Here is an 18589-nt window from a genome sequence, read left to right as displayed (position 1 = left end):
ACTTAATACAGCCAAAAATAGTATGCATACTGAGCAGTGTTCATTTCATTATCTCATCTGGGCTGACCCATGTAGGGTTTTAATGGAAATTGAGGACAAAACGGGCTGGGCCCCAGTTAGCCCAGGTTGACACCCATCTGGGCCCCACATAAGTTTGCTGGCTGGGTGCATACATCATCAAGTATGTGTAATTTCACAAATGAAAGCATTATAAAACTGACTGCTATTCTTTGTGGAGCATAAATTGGGGCTACTGTAATTTATTTTGTACTTTGAAATGAGATGGTTTCTTTTATGAAAGGAGCAGCCTTAATGCGGCCGACAAATACGACATCTGGAGGATGTAGCCTTTAAAATCTGATTTTATAGATGTGGCATGACTCGACGTGACTCTTCTAGTGAGTGACCCTGTAAAAACATGAACTTGCACAGATTGTATTCTCTAACAGCAGCATTAATTATTTATTTTCTTTTAAATCCTGGTGTAGACTCCATGATTTGGCTTGACTTCAATAGAGTCATATGTGAATATATTGTTAATCTGTAATGTGCGTGATAGGCATTTCAAATTGGCTATATTTCAGCTATATTATACATCAGGGATAGGCAATGTCATTCCTGGAGTGCCAGTGTCATGCATAGTTTTGTTCCAAACCTTAAAAAACAAAAAACAAAAAAAAACTCACCTGCCGTTAGCCTCATGCTGTGTTTGAAATGCCATACTATCATACTATTCTTATTTCTGCATTATCCAGTATGTATACTGAGCAAAGCATGCTCATTTTCTATATGCATGGAACACCCGGATGACCTACTATATTTGCCATAATCTGCTGAATATACTGTTACTGAAGTAGGCTGATATCAGTACATGAGCTGTGTTTGTAATGGCATATAACTGTACATGTAACCATACAATTCCTACTAGATTGGAGTATGCAGTGTGTATAATATATAATTCTCATATTACATGCTACATTTGCTGAAATCTGATGTAAACATAAACATCATGGGATACTGCTTCCCTCAACACAACGCACGCCACGTGACGTTTCATCTTCAAATGCATGAGTGGAGGCGGGAAATTAGCAATTAGTAATATAGTGATAGAAATAGTTATTAAAAATGTAACACTTTTATATGTACTTATGTAAATGCTACTGTAAACTACAAACTATTGTTCTGTATCATAAACCAATATTGTTTAATAAATTGCATGTAACAATATAAATTGTACCTTAATCTCTACAGCACGTTTCCGATCCAGTCAAATGATGTCACCTTTATCTCCATAGTGCTTTATATTCAGGGACGTGCAGAGAGTTCCTCAGGGGCAGGGGCTCAAATGTAAAATAGGGGCAGTGTAAAAATTTACCTTAAAATTCATTTTATGCAATGCTGATTTATTATCGGTGTTGGAAACCTGTGGTACTTTTCAGGATTCTTTGATGAATAAACAGTATAAAAAAGAACAGCATTTAAAATATAACTTTTGTAAAAAAAAAATAAAAAAAATACACTACCATTCAAAAGCTTGAGGGCAATAGGCCTATGTTTCATTTATTTATTTTGAAAGAAATTATTATTAAATAAGCAAGGATTGTTAAATTAATAGAAACAGTGTTAGTAAAGATTTATATTGTTATAAAACATCTCTATTTTGAACAAATGTTGTCCTTTTAAACTTTTAATTTATCAATGAACCCCCAAAAAGTATCACAGGTTACAAAAAAATCATGTTTTAATGTTAAGCAGCACAAATGTTTCCAATATTGATAATAAATCAGTATTAGAATGATTGACACTGAAGACTTCCGTTATGATGCAGAATTCAGCTTTGCATTACAGAAATAAATTATTATGAAGTATATTAGAATAGAAAAATATTATTTTAAATTATAATAATATTTCACAATAATATTTTTTTTTTTATCAAATAAATACAGGCTTGATGAGCATGTGCCTGGTTTTCTCCACACATACTGCTTAGAATTAAGGCCAAAAATTTCTATCTTGGTCCCATCAGACCAGAGAATCCTTCATTAGCGAAAAGCTAATAATGTGCTGAATCTGCTGCCTTATACTCATGCTTTGATCAAGATCCAATAATTGCATGCCAGTGTGCATTGGCTCATTTAGTTTACACTCAGATAGATTGGTCTCTCTAAGCGAGTTCATAATTTGTTTATTATCCAACTGATCTCAGAATCACAACAAACGGCATCAAAACAATATGGTTTTATTCCACTCTTAGTTCACAATATTGGCAGTAATGGATTTTAGAGCAAATCCTTTACATACACTTAGAACAGGTGCAGGGCATAAATCAGTCTGAAAAAAAATTGGCATAGAAGGCCTGAGATCGTCATTGCATCTATTCCAAAATTTCTTCCAAGATGATTCCCACTCTAGATGAGTTTAGCTGTGGACATTCTTTATCAACGCTAAGGATTCTTACTGGAGTCTGTCTTGTCAGCTGCATCCTCACAGAGGACAAACCAGATCAACAAAGACATTATCAAGTTAGATAATGCTGTTGTCAAATTCTCAAGATCATATGCTGCATTCATACCGTCTTATACTTTGTAATGTTTATGTCCTTGGACTGGGAGCTGTGCATTTCTATGGCAACACTATCAACACCTAAATTAATCTAAAGCAGTCAGGTACAGTGGTTGTGTTGTACAAGTAGAAGCTCTCAGAAAATTCACAGATTACAGATGGTAATTATCAATCTTGCAAGGACATGAAAGCTTGATTATATGATTACCATCTCTATAACTGGCCATCAGAGTCTTATTTGGTGTTGTATTGTCTTTAGTCACAAGCATTATTATGGCGAGCAGTTTCACGAGGTGTGTGCATCACTGCCCACGTTATATCACGGGTGGGGACACACACCGAATGTGTGTGCACTGTTTGGGAGTGCAGCATGCGCGGGCAGCTCTTGAGGGGGCTGCTTGCGAGGATTGTGAGAGATTGCCAATCCGTGTGCTGTGCTCCCGCCTGGCCGTTTTCACTGGGGATGGCCAGGCTGGCGAGCCCCGTGGTGGGGGACGGCAACGCTCTTCATCGGGCTCGCAGATGGATCTGGCGGTGGATCTCGAGACTGCCGAGGCACGCTCTCGCGATTCATCTGCCAGTTCTGATGCTCTCTCGCCTCCCGCGGCTTCTTCCGCACGAGTGGAGAGCCCGGTGCTTGAGCTGTCTGCTTCCGAGGAAGTAGACGTTCTCAGCATCGAAGGCGGGGATTTTGGGGATGACTCGCCACCGCGTGTCCCCGCATATGAGGAGCTGGTAGAGGTTGTCTCTCATGCAGTGGCCCGTCTTAATATCAGTTGGCCACATGAGAAGCAGGAAACACTTATTAAAAGCAAGTTGGACGAGCGTTTCCTGCAGCATAGAGAGCAACCTTGTCATCAGGGTTTACCGTTTTTCCCATATTTACACAACGAGTTGTGGAAATCGTGGAACAAACCACATTCATCTCGCGTGTCCAACCCCCCTGTGTTAAAATATAGCAATATCTTGGGGGGGGCGAGAGAACGGTTATGGGATGATGCCTCGGGTGGAACAGCCGCTTGCCACTTATTTGGCCCCTGAGTCTGCATCATCCCTAAAAACCCCGGTGCTGCCCACTAAATCGTGCCGTGATACATCTGCGTTAGTGGGCAGGGCTTATATGGCTGCGGGTCGGGCTGGCGCTAGTCTGCATACAATGGCAGTACTGCAGGTGTACCAGGCCGACCTTCTTAAAGACCAGGCCGACCAGCCTTTAGACAATACCTCCCTCGCCGCTCGAGGTCTAAGAAGCCTGCCCCAAGCGGGCAGCCGCAGCCATCCGGCAGCTCCTCCGCCTATAGACAGGCGCAAAAGGAGAGTGTCACTTCTAGAGCCCCCCCTCAGGCAGCCTGGGGGCATAGACGACGCTCTCAGCCGAAGCCTCAGCCTAAGCCAGGCGACCTGAGGGCCGTCCTGCAGGCAAAGAAGGCTTCAACGAAGAGGTCCTAGCCAGCCTAGGCCCTCTGTGGGCGGCCCCACCCGTGGGGGAGCGATCAAGGTCGCCTCCTCTGCGGAGCCCGCAGGAAATCGATGTCGACTTCCCGCCGTTATGTGCACTTCGGGACGCATCAGTCTCCAGCGAACGCGCCCTGCACTGTCCGCCCCACAGGCTTGCGGCCAGGCAGCATTCGCGTCCGCACATTGAGAATCGTTTTCGGTCAAACCCTGCCGGAGATCCGCTTCAGGGGGCCAAGAACGAATCCCAATTAATAACCGAGGCCAGCCTCGAGAGGTCCCCTTAGGAGAGTATTTCGATGCATGGAAAAATCTCATGAATATTTCTCCTTGGGCTCTGAGCACCATTCAAAAGGGGTACAGACTACAGTTCGGTTCCCGCCCACCAAAGTTCAATGGGGTGGTCTGGACTGTAGTCAACCCAGACCAGAGTCGGGTGTTGGAGCAAGAAGTAAACTCTCTGCTGGTAAAGGAGGCTATAGAACGTATTCCTCCTCCAGACAGGGAGTCTGGGTTCTACAGCCGCTACTTCTTAGTTCCGAAGAAGGATGGGGGGGTTGCATCCAATAATAGATCTCAGGCACTTGAATCGGTCTCTGAGGAGATTCAGGTTCAAGATGCTCACTATTCCCATCATCGTGAACCAAATTCAATCCAAGGATTGGTTTGTCACGATAGATTTCCATCCTTCCGTCTCACAGGAGGTTCCTGAGGTTCGCCTTCGGGGGCGAGGCGTACCAATATCGGGTTCTTCCGTTTGGCCTAGCTCTCTCCCCTCGCACGTTTACAAAATGTATGGATGCAGCTCTAGCACCGCTGAGGCTTCAGGGTCTCAGGGTTCTCAATTATATCAACGACTGGCTGATTCTAGCCCAGTCACAAGAGCTGGCAGTTCGGCATCGAGATGTTGTCCTTGCCCACATCCAGAGCCTGGGATTGAGACTCAACAAGAAAAAGAGCGTGTTGGCACCAGCCCAGAGAACCACGTTCCTGGGAGTGGTGTGGGATTCGGTCTCGATGCGGGCACAATTGTCTCCTGCACGGATCGAATCCATCCTGGCCACGGTGACCAGGATAAAGCTAGGCCAGGCCATCACTGTAAAACATTTCCAGAGAGTGTTAGGTCTCATGGCAGCAGCATCCAATATCATTCCATTCGGTCTCCTGCACATGAGGCCCTTGCAGTGGTGGTTGAAAACCAAGGGGTTCTCCCCGAGGGGAAACCCATTTCGCATGATCAGGGTTACGCGCAGATGCCTTCGTTCCCTATCTATGTGGAAAAGAGCTTGGTTTCTGTCCCAAGGTCCCGTGTTGGGAGCGTCATGTCGCCGGAAAACCGTCTCGACAGATGCCTCCCTCACGGGCTGGGGCGTGGTCATGGACGGCCGCTTTACGAGAGGTCCATGGCAGGACCATCATTCCTCCTGGCATATAAACTGCCTGGAAATGTTGGCGGTGTTCCAAGCTCTGAGGAGCTTCCTGCCGGATCTCAAGGGCCATCACATCCTTGTGAGGACGGACTATATGTCTGTGGTGGCCTACATAAACCATCAAGGGGGTCTGAGGTCTCGCTCTCTATGCAGACTGGCGCATCAGATCCTATTGTGGTCCCAAGGGAAATTGTTGTCTCTCAGAGCAACATACATCCCAGGGAATCGGAATCAGGGAGCAGACATCCTGTCGAGGCAGGGGCTGAGGCCCGGGGAGTGGAGACTCCACCCCGAGGTGGTGGAGTCCATATGTCAGAGGTTCGGCCCAGTGGAAGTGGATTTATTTGCGTCTCGAGAGGCGACTCACTGTCCACTGTGGTTCTCCCTCACACATCCAGCCCCACTGGGGTTGGATGCCATGGTACAGACGTGGCCGAGGCTGCGTCTGTATGCCTTTCCCCCGATCGCCCTGCTCCCGGGAGTTCTAGAGAGGGTTCGTCGCAACGGCATCAGTTTATTATTGGTAGCCCCATTGTGGCCGGCCCGAGTATGGTTCTCAGACATAGTATTACTCCTGGACGGCCCTCCGTGGGAGCTTCCCATCAGGAGGGACCTGCTGACCCAGGCAGAGGGCTCAATTCTTCACCCTCGGCCCGAACTATGGAAACTGTGGCTCTGGCCCCTGAGGGGGCACAGTACCGAGAGGCCGGCCTGTCAGCAGGAGTAGTGGAGACCATACTCAGCTCTAGAGCTCCCTCCAAGAGGAAATTGTACGGCCTAAAATGGAATGTTTTCACCGTTTGGTGCAGAGAGCGTGAGGTGGACCCAGTTAACTGCCCAGTGGCTTCAGTGCTGGAGTTCCTCCAAGACCGCTTCTCAGCTGGTCTTATCCCGTCCACTCTCAAGGTGTACGTGGCTGCCATTTCGGCTTTCCACGCTCCTCTGAGTGATGGGCCTCTGGGGAGACAGCCGTTGGTCGTACGTTTCCTCCGTGGGGCATGGAGGATGAGACCTGCGGCTCATACCAGGGTTCCCACTTGGGACCTGGCGGTGGTTCTCGGAGGGTCGGCTGAGGCCAAGAACCTTTCCCTTAAGGTGGCTTTCTTGTTAGCCATTACTTCTCTGAGGAGGGTAGGAGATCTCCAGGCGCTCTCTATATCTGATGGGTGCCTGAAGTTTGCTCCAGGCAACATCAAAGCCATCCTACTTCCTAGGCCAGGCTATTTGCCCAAGGTGCCGTCTAATGTGGCACGGCCTACGGTTCTGCAGGCTTTTCATCCTCCACCTCACGTGACGGCGGATGAGGAAAGACTTCACTTGCTCTGCCCTGTCAGAGCTTTGAAGATATATATCCAGAGGTCCTCCTCATGGCGGAAGTCAGACCAGTTGTTAGTCTGTTTCGGGTCGCCCAAGAAGGGGCTTCCTGCTTCCAAACAGACCATTAGCAACTGGATTGTCCAAGCTATATCTATGGCCTACCAGGTGCGCAAATTGCCTTCACCTCTGGCCGTGAGGGCGCCCTCCTCTTAGGGGCCCCCATCCAGGAGGTCTGCGATGCAGCAGGATGGGCCACCCCTCACACTTTCATTAGATTTTACAGCCTGGACATTCCATCGACACCTGGCACCTGCTCTCATCCTAAGTGTGCCTGTGCGCAGCTTCACACTAGGACAGGCAGGGCTCGTTGTGGCATAGTGGGTACTCGTTCCCCCAAAGTGTTGTTCGACGCAGTTCCATGTGCCCTCGAAGGCGAACGTCTCGGGTTACGACTGTAACCCTTGTTCCCCGAGAAGGGGAACGAGAACTGCGTCTCGTCGCCACACCTCCCACTGCCTGGGAGCGCTTGCTTCATCACATAAGCTATCTCTGTTGTGTGCCGGAGTCCTTTTTATAGCTTCCGCGTATGCCGTCACACATTACGTCATGACGCAACACCAATCAAGATTGGCTCAGTTTCATTCTTACTTCAGAGGCGCTACGCTGAGGGGCTTCCCCCAAAGTGTCGTTCGACACAGTTCTCGTTCCCCTTCTCGGGGAACAAGGGTTACAGTCGTAACCCGAGACGATTTCTAGCAATCTCAGGATGTTCTGAAATTGGCATACAAAGTTAAATCCTTTTATTTCTTATTTATTTTTCTTAGGCAAATCATTCTTATTGTATTTTTCTAGTGCTCAAATAAATCACTTATAATGGCGTCTAAGTTTCTGTTTGTTGTTTTATAATTGAAAAAAATATGCAGTGGTATTTTTAATGACTAAAATAGTTTGTAGAACCCTTCAATACAGTCAGTAAATATGTTTTATTTGTAGGGGTGGGGGTTCTAAACAAATGGTTGCAGGAATCTAATTTCTCATGGTATATTCATATATATATATAAAGGTTCTTCTTTCCAAAGACACCAAAATTATTTGTGTAACACACGAAAGTAAGGAACTGTTACAATTTCAAGTTAGGTAGGGCACTTTCACCTGTGTGTGTGTGTGTGGAGGGGGGGGGGGATCTGGGTAACAGGTTAATTTGCAAAACAGAATCAGAAACTCATGTAATTTGTGCACAAGATTTTTATTAATTAAACACTGACACAAACTACTCTAACAAATAAACACACATGCATACAACCACTCATACAGGGGAAAGGGCAATTGAGATTTAATGGATGATACCATTAGGAAAAGTGGAGAATGAAGCTATTAAAAGAGTCAGTTAACCACCTAAGTAAAACCATCAGCACAGTGTATAACGGGGTCTATATCTTATACTAAACCTGTTTTGTTTAGTTAAATGTACGATACTTGCATGGCCTTAGCCTGGAATGAGCGTCAGGATGCAGTCTCGGATGAAAACCTTGATGGTTTAGAGGTTCGGTGGTGTAGGAGTCATGATCACCTTCGTGACTTTGAAAAGTGATCAATTCCAAAGATGTTTTGACTCGATGGTGATTGGGCGTTTCTTTCCAGTGGAAAGTGAAAAAGAGCTGAGAGACATCAGCTGACATCCTAGGATCTTTGGTAAATGGAAAGTCAAGGCACAAATTTAGGGTGTCCTTAGAAGAGTTCTAGATCACATTCTCATCATCTCAGAATCTAACAGAACCACAGACTGACTAGCTATGTGTTGGAGCCCACTGGGCATGCCTGCAGCAGCTTAGGCTCTCCAAACGTTCAGCAGAAGAAATCAGAAGATTTATAAGAAGACTTAGCAGAAGAAATAAGACAGAATAGCCTTTTAAAGTCTGAGAAGATTCACAACTCTCAGGAATGGCTTGTCCAATGAGAAAGGCTGAAATTCCAAGCGGGAGGTTGTAAATACTGGAGAGTTTAATTACCCTTTGTGTGAGAGCATGATGATTTGCATACGGAACTCAATAATGTGTTGAGGCAAAAATTACTAAAGATTCTTAGAACACTAATATATTGCCCATGTACTAACATATAATATACACTCATTTAAATCATCAAAAGACTAATTAATAAATACTAAACATGGTAATATTACATATACTGTAGGTAAGATTACATGAGCAAGTGGTTATATCATAAGCATACATAAAACAGTATACAATACAAAAAAACAATATACAACAGTAACAAAATACTCAATGCCCTGAAGTTCATTTGTGTTTATTCAAAGAAAGGTTTTTCTATTAATTAATTAGAGAAGAGTCCATTTTGCTGAGCATTATGTGTTTTTCCTTTTTTTTTAAATTCAGTCTGTGTTATCTGTTTCCACTTACAGGCCTGAAATCAAGTATCTCATCTAGGAAGAAAACAAGCAGAAGAACTGCCTGTACAATGAATGCATATGGAGAAAGAGAGCTGGAGAATTCTATAGACACTCAGAGAGCAGCATCTCCAGGAATCAGCAGTATGTCTATAAAGAGTAACAACTCCATGTTTCTGCCCCCTCGGCTCAGTGATGTTGACGCTCAGAGAGCAGCATCTCCAGGATTCAGCGGTGTGTCTGTGAAGAGTAACAACTCCATGTTTCTGCCCCCTCGGCTCAGTGATGTTGACACTCAGAGAGCAGCATCTCCAGGATTCAGCGGTGTGTCTGTGAAGAGTCACAGCTCAATGTTTCAGCCCCTTGGCCTCAGTTATGTTGACACTCAGAGAGCAGCATCTCCAGGATTCAGCGGTGTGTCTATGAAGAGTAACAACTCCATGATTCAGCCTCCTAATCTCAGTTATGTTGACGCTCAGAGAGCAGCATCTCCAGGATTCAGTGGTGTGTCTGTGAAGAGTAACAACTCCATGATTCAGCCCCCTTATCTCAGTGATGTTGATGCTCAGAGAGCAGCATCTACAGGATTCAGCGGTGTGTCTATGAAGAGTAACAACTCCATGTTTCTGCCCCCTGGTCTCAGTGATGTTGACGCTCAGAGAGCAGCATCTCCAGGATTCAGCTATGTGTCTATGAAGAGTAACAACTCCATGTTTCTGCCCCCTGGTCTCAGTGATGTTGACGCTAAGAGAGCAGCATCTCCAGGATTCAGCTGCGTGTCTATGAAGAGTAACAACTCCATGTTTCTGCCCCCTGGTCTCAGTGATGTTGACGCTCAGAGAGCAGCATCTCCAGGATTCAGCTGCGTGTCTATGAAAAGTAACAACTCCATGTTTCTGCCCCCTGGTCTCAGTGATGTTGATGCTCAGAGAGCAGCATCTCCAGGATTCAGCGGTGTGTCTATAAAGAGTAACAACTCCATGTTTCTGCCCCCTGGTCTCAGTTACGTTGACACACAGAGAGCAGCATCTCCAGGATTCAGCTGCGTGTCTATGAAAAGTAACAACTCCATGTTCCTGCCCCCTGGTCTCAGTGATGTTGACGCTAAGAGAGCAGCATCTCCAGGATTCAGCTGCGTGTCTATGAAGAGTAACAACTCCATGTTTCTGCCCCCTGGTCTCAGTGATGTTGACGCTCAGAGAGCAGCATCTCCAGGATTCAGCTGCGTGTCTATGAAGAGTAACAACTCCATGTTTCTGCCCCCTGGTCTCAGTGATGTTGACACACAGAGAGCAGCATCTCCAGGATTCAGTTGCGTGTCAATGAAAAGTAACAACTCCATGTTTCTGCCCCCTGGTCTCAGTGATGGACCTGATGTGACCTCTGACCCTGTGTGAGTATCATGAAGTTGAATGTGATTTTTTTAAACATGATGATTTACTCACTGAGGTTCTCTTCTTGAAATATGTATATAATAATTAGGGCTGTCATGATCCCTCAAATAAATTTGAGTACTCTATAAAAAAAAAAAAAATCCTTGATTGCATTTTGGAGTCTGCCCTTGCTGCAGCCTGTAGCGCAATGATGTAGCTACTGGATTAGATGCACTACGAAGTGCGTGTTTTACACGCATGCACTGTAATAGGTTTCTATTATGTCATTAAAGTTTAACACGCAATGTGTGATGACCTACATTTAGGGATGTCCTGATCAGGTTTTTTGTGCCCCTGATCCGATCTGAGTCATTAAATATAGAGTATCAGAAGTTACCTTGTCCCAATCTGATACTTATATATTCCTAGAGTTGGATGAACAGTTCAAGTATATTTAAGTCATTCAAATCAATACAAGCAAGACGCAACACGTAGCAGTGCGTTATAACAATTACATCTCAGATAGTCTGATGGCAGATAAATTAAATGATAAATGAATGAGTGATGGAGCAAGTGCACTGAACATGGAAATTCAAATGTGTGTGACATGCTAGAACCATAGACTGTATAAAAACATGGACAATAGTGTCCGTGACATCACCCATTGGTTTCCGAAGAGTGTTTTTTAAGCCAAAAGTGGGCGGAGGTGGCCATTGCCATCTTGGCAGTGTGTCACCGAGCGTCACTCCTGGATAATCCAAAATGGGCAAAATGCGGGAGCTGGTTGCTGAAACCACGCCCACCTATCGTGATGGCAGTGACAGCAGCAGCAATACACCTGTCACTCAAGTGACCGCACTCTTAATTAAGCAGAATTTAAAGGCTTAATGTAACTTAAACAGATGAGTTTTAAAAAAATTCACCCCACTCACAGTTGTCATGAAGGGCAAAATTAGCTATATAGACTGTAAAAATGTTTTTTTTGTTTGTTTTTTTTTTGCTGTAAATTTGAACATTTCTATGGTAATGACTCCCTTTTGCAGCCAGCCTCTAGCGGCCAGTCGATCAATTGCAGTTTAATAGTGAAGGGAAGTCCGATTCTTTTCCGCGAACCGGTTCTTTCGGACGGTTCAATTCAATAAACCGGTTGAAAAAACCGGTTCAGCGGTTCTTTTACGCTCGACGTAATGACGTCATTGGCGATGACGTAATGGCGTCACGTCTATCAAACATTCAAATATAAAGTCAGTAATCATAACTTTAGTCAGTTAAAAACCTCATAATCATGAAAAGTTTACATTTGAATTTTGCAACAACACCCAAATACAGTAACAGCAATAATGTGCATATGAGGATTTAAGTCTTGAAGATATGAAGTAAATAAATTAGGTGTCATCAGCGCAGAAACCATGATCCACTTACTAAACATAATCCATTGCGATGTATTTGTTATTAAATGAATTTACGTTTCGCCAGATTGCCCTTCATCCAAGCCCTCGAAATACCCGCGCTCATAACATTAGCACAGAATCAGAATCAATCACCAAAAGAATCACTTCGGTTCAGACATGCTGTGAGTCAGTTGGCTTCACGCTGAATCGCGCATGTGCAGTATCATCAGTTCATCGGTTCTCAATTCGGACGCGTCCGACAGAAACGATTCTCAGTTGAGTGTACTGATGATCCGAAAACCGATGCAACCGGTTCTTGACTCGAGAACGTGAATCGCTCTAACCAGCACGTGCTGCAGTTCAGTGTCATCAGCTGCTCTACTCATGTTCATGTTCTGTTTACTACAAACTCAATTTGTGAATGTGTCATCATTAACTATAAGAGTCTTAGAGTCTTAATTCTTGTCCAACTTCCCTGAAAGTCCATTTGACCTATACATTATATACAATATACAGATTAGAAACATTCATCTAAAAAAAACAAAAAAACTAATCAAAATAAAATATAGTTATTTTATCACACTTTCCGATGTATAACAAAATACTTAAAAAACGCATACGCAGTATCATCAGTTCATCGGTTCTCAATTCGGACGCGTCCGACAGAAACGATTCTCGATTGAGTGTACTGGTGATCAGAGAACCGAAGCAACCGGTTCTTGACTCAAGAACGAGAATCAGCTCATCGGTTCTCAAATCGGACGTGTCCGCCAGAAACGATTCTCGGTTGAGTGTACTGGTGATCCGAAAACCGAAGCAACCGGTTCTTGACTCGAGAACGAGAACTGCTCCAGCAGTGGGCGTGTTCGTTCATTATCTGGCTCGGCTCGGTGTTCATCTTCAGTTCGGTCTTCACAGCATTCATTCAGTGTACTGTTTGAGTAAATGAATTACTCCGGGATATTGGTTTATTCTGACTCAGAGGAAGCGTCAGTCACGTTAAAAAAGTTAACAGCTTAAGTAATTTGTGGATTAATGCTTATTGGAGACGTGAACCGTTTCAAACGATTCAGTTCGATTTGGTGAACTAATTCAACCGGCTCACTAAGAAGAACCGGTTAAATTGAACGATTCGTTCACTAATCGGCCATCACTACAGTTTAAGTCACTTCCCTGTGGGCTTCATGAAAGAGAGTGAGAGGTTGCCGCTTGGCTAGAACAGACATCACTGTTTCTCAACCATCATGCATGCACATTTTTTCTTCTTTTGGTTAGTGGCTGAGCATGAACATTTGAGCGCCTGATTTTCCTTTTAATGGTGTTTGGCAAAGCCACTTATAGGTGCATACCACCACCTACTGCATGACACTGGCATGACAGCTGACATAAAATAAGGATGGGTGTAAAATGCTTGTTTGGCCCCAATCCCAATCCTTGATATCAGCTCAGGATATCCCTACCTACAATACATTACAATGTAAAAACTAAAATGTCTGAATTCATCCCCAAGTAGCCATATGTTTTTTCCCTACTAGAAACTTAAAAGCTTATATATATATTGTTTTTAAAATATCGAATAGCCTGCATTCTGTATTCTGTTGCCATATTAATGCTCTATTATTGTAATCCGATTTTGAACATGATTGGTTGATGACATCATCATCGGAGTGCCAGTTTAGTGCATCGCTGTCTGTTTACGTGTGTATGAGTTTGCTAGTAAATTGGTTAGTAAATTGCTCTTGTTTGTTACGAATTTAGTTAGCATCCTAACTTGTGTCTGTGGGGAGAAAACAAGCCACTCTTTTTTGTATTACATATTCCGTGTCGTACCGTGCCTATCTAGTTACGCAACCAAGACCAAATAATAAAAAATATAAATTATTAATTCATTGCTTAGATGGCAGTGCAGTCTGTTCACCTTACCTCACGAGTCCTCGGGTTGTTTTTTTTTTTTGTCACATCACATCCCCGTAAGGTAAAGCTATGCTGTCTTTACAGGAGAGATAAATTATTATTAATCTCCCGAGTCTTCAGGTTTTAGTCATTCATTCATTACGTGACAGCCCCAGACTTGGGTATGCAATGTGTACTGGAAAGAGGATTGAGTTCACCTCTCGAGTCCTCAGGTTCAAGTCGTTCATTCATCATGCCCCATAGGCATAAGGCTATGCAGTCTGTCTTGGAAAGAGAAATGATTAGTTCATCTCACAAGTCTTCGGTAAAAGTAATTTGTTATTTTGTGATGTGAATGCTCATGTAATGTTATGTTATATTTAAGAATTATTAAAGTGATTTTACCCACCATAAGGATAACATATAAAACATTGGTTAACTCTTTATTACCACCTTGTAATGAAAAAGTAATTCACAAATGTATAAATTGTAAGAAATAAAAAGCTGTAAAGCTCAAATAAAATTTGAGACCAAAAAAAAAAACGTAAATTTAAGAGTAAAGAAAGGATATTGCACACTTGTTTGTAAGGAACTTTGAGAATGGCTCTTCTCCTCCTCACCCCATCTATACCTAAAACTGAAGGCTCTGGACAGGGATCGGGCTATAAAGCCCCTGCAACCTACCTCTATTGGGAGAAACTTAGCTCTCCATCCAGCTTGTCTACACTTGCTGACCAGTCCCTCATACTTGGCTAGCTTCCTCTCAAAGGCCTCTTTCAAGCATGCGTGAATATCTTTACAGTTCTGTGCATGTGTTCATGAAGTGTCTCTCAGAGCAGTTCTGGAGATGTTCTTCATGTGTTTTCATCCTCATTTAGTGGGAAGGCAGATGCTGAAATCAACCCCGAGTGTCATTCCGCGGTAAACTGAAACCTGGAGCTGACGCCAGCAACTTTAACAATTTGAAAAATCAGTTCCTTCTCAGATTCATGACCGCCTTACCCAAAATAGTCTCTATGAACAGTTCCAATCAGGTTTCTGTCCCCTTCATAGCACCGAAACAGCTCTTGTTAAAATAACCAATGACCTCCTCTTGGCCGCAAACTCTGGATTACTATCAATCCTTATCCTCCTGGACCTGAGTGCGGCTTTTGGTACCATTTCCCACACCATCCTCATCGATCGATTAGCTACCCTTGGATTATCTGATACACTCCTGCACTGGTTTAAATCTTATCTCTCTGGCTGTACTTAGTTTGTACAACTTGTGTTCCCCAAGGCTCTGTCCTTGGACCCCTTTTGTTCATTCATCTATCTTCTCCCTCTTGGCCATATTTTTTGTAAACATAACATTCAGTTCCATTGCAGTCCAGATGACACCCAGCTCTATCTATCCACCAAACTTACTACATCCATCCCTCCCACCGCTCTATCAAATTTCCTTCAGGAAATCAGATCCTGGTTCTCTCTAAACTTTCTCAAGCTCAACAGTGACAAAACTGAACTCCTCCTTATTGGCACCAAATCCATCCTCTCCAAAATAAATGATTTCTCCATCTTCATTGATAATTCATCTGTGTTCCCTTCCCCTCAGGTTAATAGTCTGGGTGTCATCCTAGATAGCACTCTATCATTTCGATCCAACATTTATAACATATTTCCATTTACGTAACATCTCTTGCTTACGCCCATCTCTCTCCCCCATCAGTGCTGAAATTCTGGTTCAAACCCTGGTCTCCTCTCACCTAGATTATTGCAACTCTCTCCTTTATGGTCTACCTGACAAATACATTCATAAACTACAACTAGTTCAAAACTCTGCTGCCTGTATCAGAATCCCTTTTATCAGTCACATAACACCTGTTCTGCAACAACTTCATTGGCTTCCCTTCAAATATTAGATCATTTAATAGATTCTCCTCCTTACATTTAAAGCTATAAATAATATTGCCCCAAGTATCTCACTGAGCTCCTCCATATCCAGGGGAGCGGGACTTGGGAGCTAAACATCCTGATTGGTTGAGTTCATGCAGCATTGTGATTTCAACCACCATTTATTCGGATCATGTTCAGAATATTACTGTTATTATGTCATGAAATGTAATGTAAAATACGCAAATGTATTTTAGGTGAGAATGTAGTTGTTTAAAACTCAAATCTGGGGTTAATTTATAAAGACAGCCCCTATTTAAAAATGTGTTTGGCAGATTTCGGAGACGGTGAGCTCTACGCGATCATTGGAGCTCAGTGATCATATATCCGCCGAGAGCAGTCTCACACGGCTAGACCTTCTGATGTGTGCCACTGGCTCTGATGTCTCTTTAGTGGTTTAACATAAAATATAATTTGTTTTGGGTAAATCTAACAGGTAATCTTTGGTCTGTATTCAATTTATCTATATGTTAAAATGAAAATAAAAAAGGCAAATTGATATAATATTTTGTTTCATTGTACTGGCAGAATATATGCCCATTTCCCTGAACTAAGTACATTTCTGCAGATATTACTATGTTCAAATAAAAACGAAAAGAGGCAGTGTTTTTTTTTTTTTGTAATATACAGAGAGTACATTTGCAGAAGCCAAGGCGAGCTGACGAATGTTATCAAGTACGCTGCTGTTTGCAGAATTACTGGATTTGCATCGTCGTGGACATCACACCAGAGTAAAATGCGCAAAATCTGAACTACCAAAGATGCAAGTCCAAAATCAATGTACTTTGTATTTATAAATGCGTGCGCACCAGTGTTTGGAATAACGGCGTTTAAAAGAACGGCGTTAGGTAACAATGTTATTTTTTCAGTAACGGGGTAATCTAACTAATTACTTTTCCCGTCGTTACAACGCCGTTAACGTTACTGAACGTTAAATGCGGTGCGTTACTATGCATTGATTTAATAATATGCAATCCTAACGCACCCCTGGCTCACACAGCGAGTGAGCAGGTGGGTTAATGACGAGATAAGCGGTTGTGATTGGCTAAGGCAGAGTCATGTGTTTCATGGTAGCCAATCAGAGCCAGTGTTTTTACTCACATGCCGGCACACGCGACTGCACCAACGGCGCCAAACACACACACACGCAACAGCTACACAGAGATTCACAGCAGAGATGGCGAGTAAGAAGCAATCCGATGAAAAGTTGGCATTTTCAAGGTGAAGATATAAGCACTACTTCAAATTCATTGTGGTCAAAGGCAAGAACGTGCATGTAATGTGTACATGTAATGTGTGACACGCATCTACAAAGCTAGTGGCCAAAAACACCCCTTCTTACAAAGATAATATTTGAAGTTCAGGATAAAACTCTTGCTGTCTGTTGACGTTCAATACATATTGAAAGTTATGTACCGGTCTGTTCTACTCATTTCAACTGACTTGTAAAAACTGAAAAAAAGTACAAATTCTCTGACATGTAGCAACTTTTTTTTTTTTTTTTTTTTTTTTACAGTAACGCAAATAGTTACTTTCCCTGGTAACGAGTTACTTTTATTATAGAGTAATTCAGTTACTAACTCAGTTACTTTTTGGAACAAGTAGTGAGTAACTATAACTAATTACTTTTTTAAAGTAACGTTCCCAACACTGGCGCACACATACATCATCAGACTATTTGCATAATCTCTGGAAACACAGATAGCAACAGATCTGAGGGGGAAAATAGTACCTGGGAAAAATGTTCCTGGTATAAATGTTCCAGGTAATTTCAGTGGAAATATGCAGTGGTTTAATAAAGAGAATGGTCAGACAGGCAGTAATCAGAGCTAGGGCTGTAGCTATCGAATATTTTATTAATCGAGTATTCTACCAAAAATTCCATCGATTAATTGAGTAATCGGATAAAATGTGTTTTTGCTTAATTAAAGTGCAATATAAATTATGCAAGAGAAAATAAGACTCCTGGGTCTCTTAATATGAACAACTTAATTTCCTTTTTTAGAAAAAAATAATATATATTTTTAAAATGCATAGAATGCAATGCATACATCAAAAATAAACATTTAATTATTACCCATTGTTTCTCTGTCTGTACTTGTACTGTGAACAATGACAATAAAGTTGACAAGATGAATTAAGTGCATTTAAGTGCCATTCAGAGATGCACATTAAACATAAAACATTAATTTAATTATTGAAAATTAACCAAACTTAACTTTTTGGTAAACAAAGGGGGATTTACTATTAAAAATAAAACATGGAAGAAATGTTGTGCGATTAAACCTTAAAAAAAATAAAGTTTGATTTTATTTTTATTTTTTGTAGTAGGCTATGTACATTATGCTGCACAATAGTAATACATCTCTGGCAAATACTTGTCTTTAAACCAGACTTTTATTTTGACGGGTTGATGTACCTTTACAGTTCTGTGTATGTGATGTGACGCTAGTTTTACTCAAATCAAATGATCAAATGCTCATGAAGTGACTGTCAGAGCAGTTCTGGAGATGTTGTTCATGTGTTCTCGTCTTATTTAGTGAGACAGCAGACGCTGAAATCACCGGTGCGTCACACGTGCTTCAGTGTGCTAATAAAGGAAGACGCGCTTCTGGTCCATTCATTAACAGAGACACGCAGATCATGTTCAGGCTTAATATTTACAGATATTAGTCCATATCGTGATTTGATGTAAGTGCAATGACCTTTTTTTGATTAATTCTTAAAAAATTTGGCAAATTCTGTGCCATTCTGTGTTAATCTGTGTAAATTCCGTTTTTATGACTGGATTCCGCAATTCCCTCTGCGTTTTCTGCATCGTGGAAATCATAG

General features: G+C 42.6%; 1 protein-coding gene across 3 annotated transcripts in view; it reads left to right on the top strand.

The window, feature by feature from the left end:
• Positions 1-18589, top strand: part of LOC113053028 (NACHT, LRR and PYD domains-containing protein 3-like) — a 38082-nt gene that overhangs the window by 468 nt on the left and 19025 nt on the right. For all 3 annotated transcript variants that reach the window (XR_003277149.1, XM_026217636.1, XM_026217630.1), the window contains exon 2: positions 9184-10561. Coding sequence is in view for 2 of the 3 variants with exons in the window: in XM_026217636.1 (XP_026073421.1) it covers positions 9240-10561 (1322 nt within the window). In the remaining variant the exon portion in view is untranslated. The remainder of the gene's footprint in view (positions 1-9183; positions 10562-18589) is intronic.

This window comes from Carassius auratus, chromosome 3, assembly GCF_003368295.1.
Source record: "Carassius auratus strain Wakin chromosome 3, ASM336829v1, whole genome shotgun sequence".
Lineage (NCBI taxonomy): Eukaryota > Metazoa > Chordata > Actinopteri > Cypriniformes > Cyprinidae > Carassius > Carassius auratus.
This window is presented reverse-complemented; position numbering and strand designations above follow the sequence as displayed.